Raw genomic sequence first — 4,660 nt, 5'->3', positions numbered from 1 at the left:
AGATGTGTACTTAACCTGCAACCCAGGGATGATTTTACACCCGCATTCATCCCTTACAATAGCTCAAGGGAATGGACAGTCTAATCCCCATTTTCCAAGGAAGACAATGAGTCACAGAGAGGTCATGTGACTTAACCAAGATCACACACACCCAGTGAGTGCTGGGGTCAAGAAGAGAACCTAGTGCTCTAACTCCAGAGCCCATGCTCTTAACCACCAGACCGGACTGCTCCTTGGATCTACCTGTTGCTTCCCACAATATTGAGAAAACCAAGATGTCTTCACTACCAGGTTCCCACACCCCTGAGCCCAAGCTGGGACAAGCATTCCCACCTACAATGTAGCACTCACCTGGAATTGCTGGCAGGGGTAGCGATGAAGGTCCGGGTGAAAGCACGAACAGAACACTGAGACTTTCCCTCCACTTTAACAACAAACAACAATACCCCTTTAGAGTTACACATGCTTCACGTGCCCACACAGTGTTCCCAGTCAGGGTCTGACATGATACTCATGCTGAAGGGGACAATTGTTCACTGGGAGTCGGGGTGTCTGGTATAGGGATGGCAACAGTAGGAACAATCTGCTTCCAGTGACAAGGCCTCTACTATGTGACAGGTGGTATGACAACCATTTCACAAGGTCATTTGATTCATTTTTTCACAGCTGCCTGAGAGGTGGGTGTTATTAGCCCCATTTTGCAAACAAGGAAACTTAGAGGTTAAGTAACGACCCCAGGTAGTTCTCAGAATAAGGATCTGGGATGACAGCCATGAAACTCATTAGGGAAACAGACTGTGTCCCTAATGCCCCAGCTGTGTGGGGCAGACAGGCATAGAGCCGGTTCAGACCAGGATGGTTTGGGGACAGAGTGGAGGCAGGAGAACACAGCCGGAATAGGAGGAGAAGGAAAGGGATCAGGGAAGCTGGGACAGTTCTGAGAGGGAGCCCAGCCAGCGGGGAGGGAGCAGTGGGGCATCTGGGGAGGGGCTCAATGCATGCTCACCTTCCTTGAACACCCCGTTAACAGAGAAACAGAGCATCGTCTCCTGAAATGGAAGGGCCCAGGTGCTAAGTCAACTAAACTTCCTACCCATCCATGACTTTTGGGGGCTGCCCTTGGGAGGAAGCCAGTGCTCACCGTCTGGAACCACATGTCCACCAAGAAAGAGCTGAGGTCATGCTGTGTTTTGGGCAGTACACAGAGGGAGCCCACGATGTTATGTTTTGTATGCTTCAGTGGCTGAACACACAGGGCTATGGGGGGAGGAGAAGAAAGTGAAGATCAAGGGTTGCCACACCCTGAGCCTTATAATTACCCCTGCACACCCCCTTTCCCTGCCCAATCTTCCTCATCATACATGCACAGGGTTCCTTGGGCTTCTTCATATTCCTGTTTTCCTTGAAGTATTCGCACAAGCTGCTTCTAGTAGAGAAAGAGGAACAGAAGGTGGCGGTCTGGCCGGTGTGGGTATTTCCAGGAGCTTTCCTGTATCCACTGGGGAGCCACAGGGCCCAGGAGCAGAGTTGGAGCTTTGCTACTCACGGGGCTGGGTCCTCGGGGTTGAAGGGAATGGCCAGGGAGAAGCAGGCTTCATCATGGTAGGCATCAAGGAGACCCTGACGGTCTCCAGAATCGTAGATCAAATAGTATCTGTTGGAGAGTAATGAGGACAGTCCATCTCTGTGGTCTGGACCCCAAATGAGATGTCAAGACCCACTCAGCAGTTGTGAGCTTGGGTGGCCTCACCCATCCCAGCCAACCCCTTCCCCAGATTCCCAGGAGTACTTACTGCTGCAGGAATTGCAGGACTAGATTCTTCAGTGCATCAGATCCTTTGTAACTTTCCTGGAATCAAAAGACATTTGAGATTATGCAGCTGATAAAGCCTCCCTTGTAATAGCCCAAATGTTGTTGATCAATTTTCCCTCACCTTGCAGGGCTTCATCAAGCAGGGTGTGTCAGTATCAATGATAATTGGTGATGGTAACTCCTGGCCATCCTGGAGAAGGGAAGAAGTCAACAGTGGAGACCAGGGAGGCAGCCCTGTATGATCAGGGGAAAAGATGAGCCCAAGAGAAGGTGAGGGCCAGAGGTTAGGTATGAAAGAGCACTGGAAATTACATGGGCAAGATTACAGTGAGTGTCTTCATCATGATGTCCTGAAAGTATTTACTATTATATGCAACTTGTGTGTGTGTGTGTGTGTGTGTGTACATTTTTCCAGAGAACATATTCATGTTTTTTTCAGGAGTCCTGGTCCCCTAAAATGGTTCAGGTTCTGACACAAACCTGTAATCTAAGCAAGGCCCAAAGGGCTTGAGGGCAGGTGTGGTGGTGATCAATGTTAGTAAGAAACGATGATGAATGTAGTCACTTACCAGGCGTAACAACTTAGGAAAACAATCCTTGATGGCACTGTCAAAAATCCAAAATAGAAAGAAGTGACTGATAGGTCAGGGTTGCAAAGCCTTCCTTCTACACTTTCCCTCCCTTCCCTCCCTCTCCTTTCTACTGGGTAGCTCCCACCTAGATGGCCCTGACTCCCTTCTTCAGTGCCACAAAAAAACAAAATTTAGAGCTCAGGCTCCAGGGATGCCTTTCCCTTCCTGCCTCCCTTCCTTCCTCCAAGTCCCCACTGAAGACTCCAGAAAGTGGGAATGGAGTGGGAGTCCAGTGCTCTACTACCTCATTAGGGGTCCAACATGCTCCAGGACCATGATACCCCCCCCAGGGATAGCCCAGGATGCTGGGGTAGGGAGGTGAGTGAGGCAAGGCCCAGGAGGTAAGAAGGGAGAGGTAGGGGGATGAAGACAGAAGAGGGAGTGAAGGTAGGAGGGGAGAGGTGGGAGAGACATAGGGGAACCAGAGACAAAGGAGGAAGAGAAGGCAAAACAAAGGGAAGGGAAAGAAGCTCTACCATGGTGGTGGGGGTCAGGGAGGAAGAGAGAAGGGGGAAATGGCTCTCTGCCTGCGGGCCTTTCCTTCATCTGCCCTGGCTGGCCCTGGCATCCGACGTAGCAATGGAAAACATGCAGGTGTTGGGCTGGGGGCCCATCGCATGCTGGCTGAAACTTTGTCACCCGTGTGAACTCAGTCTGAGCCGGGCATGGGAAATGAGGCAGCCACGGGGGCAGGAGACCTTCCCCAGAGGGAGTAGAGGGTCAAGCCCCAGGTCAGCATGGGGCTGAGGGTCTGTGGTCCCCTCTTATGATCACCGCCTTCCCTCCTGATGACCCCAGTGCACCTGTTCCAGTCCCAGTCGGTTCCTTGCCTGAGGGATTATACACATGTCGGGCTACCCAGGGCTCCTCTGAAGGACCAGTCAGGATGCTGTCACGTGCGGAGGGAGGGGAGGGGGCAGTGCCTCTGAGAGGCCTGTCCTCCTGTCCTCTCAAGCACCTCTGCCCTCTGGCTTCCATTCCTGCCTCAGGAAGCCCTCTGCTCACTAGCAGTCACCCACTTCTGGCCCCTTGACTCAGGGAACCCTAGTTTCTCCCAAGGAGGACCTTGCTCCTGACATTGGGTCAGAGGAATGGATGTCACGATGGCAGTCCCTCAGGACCTCGGCCCTCATCATGGGGCAGGAAAGCCACCATGGCAGCCTGAGATTAGAGAGGGCAACCCTTTTGGAGCAAAAGAAGGAGGTCCCCTCTCAGAACAAGTGAGGGAAAACCCATCTCAGCAAGGGGTAGGAAGGCCTGTTTTAGCATGAGGCCCTGGACTGGGAGGACCATTCTCAGTCCAAGGCACCAATATCTGGCTCAAGACTGGTCGCTCCTGGTCCTGGTGAGGAGGAGGAACCTTGCTTCTTGGAACACACTCTTGGAGGGCATGCTAAGGAACACTGAATGCATAAGGAGGGCACTTTATGTAATGAGCCCTGTGTGTTATATGGAACTGATGAATCACTAAATTCTACTCCTGGAAATAATAACACACTAAATTTTAACTAAATTGAATTTAAATAAAAAAATTTTAAAAAGATCATTTTAAAAAAAGCAAAAAAAAAAAAAAAAAAAAGAACACTGGCTGCAGAGAGGTAGAAACAGACCCCAGACCAGGAGAATAGGTGAGCAGGTCAGAGGAAGGAAACTCCTTACAGGTGAAGGACACACAGAGAAGAGAAGGTGGGACTTATGGTCCTTCTAGAGGACCAGGGTTGCAACTTCCTGCACACCTGCATCCTCAGGGACAGTTCAGGCTCCCGGGACCAAAGGTTCCCAGGACGTGTGAGAGGTGTTCACACTGACCTTATGTAGGTGGGCTGGTCTGGAAAGGTGTCACACAAGGGGTTCCCTTCTAGCCAAAGCTCTTCAAGATCCAGCCCTTTCATCTTGTTTAACTCCCACACCAAGTTCAGCTGAGAAATATGGGGAAGAAACTGGAAAGGAGTCCGAGGGAAAGAGAGACACACAGGTCCCTGCACCCCCAGTCCCCACCTTTCCACACAGGTACCTTCTGTTGCCTCCTGTCATCACTTGTATGAGCACTACCACCCACTGACAACCCCAACTTTGATCTGGCTCCCTCTTCCCACCTCATTTTTGGAGAGGTCCAGGATCTTGACTGTGGGGACCATCTCTATGATGTCAGATAGGCCATCCAGCCTGTACAGTTTGTTGTTGCTCAAGTTCAAGGACAACAGCTGTTGGTGAA

General features: G+C 51.1%; 1 protein-coding gene across 1 annotated transcript; it reads right to left on the bottom strand.

The window, feature by feature from the left end:
- Window positions 1-351: 351 nt before the first annotated feature.
- LOC112818998 (nuclear RNA export factor 2-like) lies at window positions 352-4,645 on the bottom strand (the record flags this gene model as incomplete). Its single annotated transcript, XM_025866064.2, has 10 exons — window positions 4,542-4,645; window positions 4,255-4,364; window positions 2,383-2,419; window positions 1,935-2,003; window positions 1,794-1,849; window positions 1,547-1,654; window positions 1,362-1,426; window positions 1,142-1,257; window positions 1,007-1,049; window positions 352-424 (listed from the first exon to the last, which is right to left on the bottom strand). Coding segments are annotated over exons 1-10 (719 nt in total), but the record flags the coding sequence as incomplete, so codon positions are not given.
- Between the last annotated feature and the right edge of the window lie 15 nt (window positions 4,646-4,660).

Source organism: Callorhinus ursinus, unplaced genomic scaffold (genome assembly GCF_003265705.2).
Source record: "Callorhinus ursinus isolate GAN/ISIS: 27379988/994484 unplaced genomic scaffold, GSC_fseal_2.0 scaffold4005, whole genome shotgun sequence".
NCBI classification, from domain to species: Eukaryota; Metazoa; Chordata; class Mammalia; order Carnivora; family Otariidae; genus Callorhinus; species Callorhinus ursinus.
This window is presented reverse-complemented; position numbering and strand designations above follow the sequence as displayed.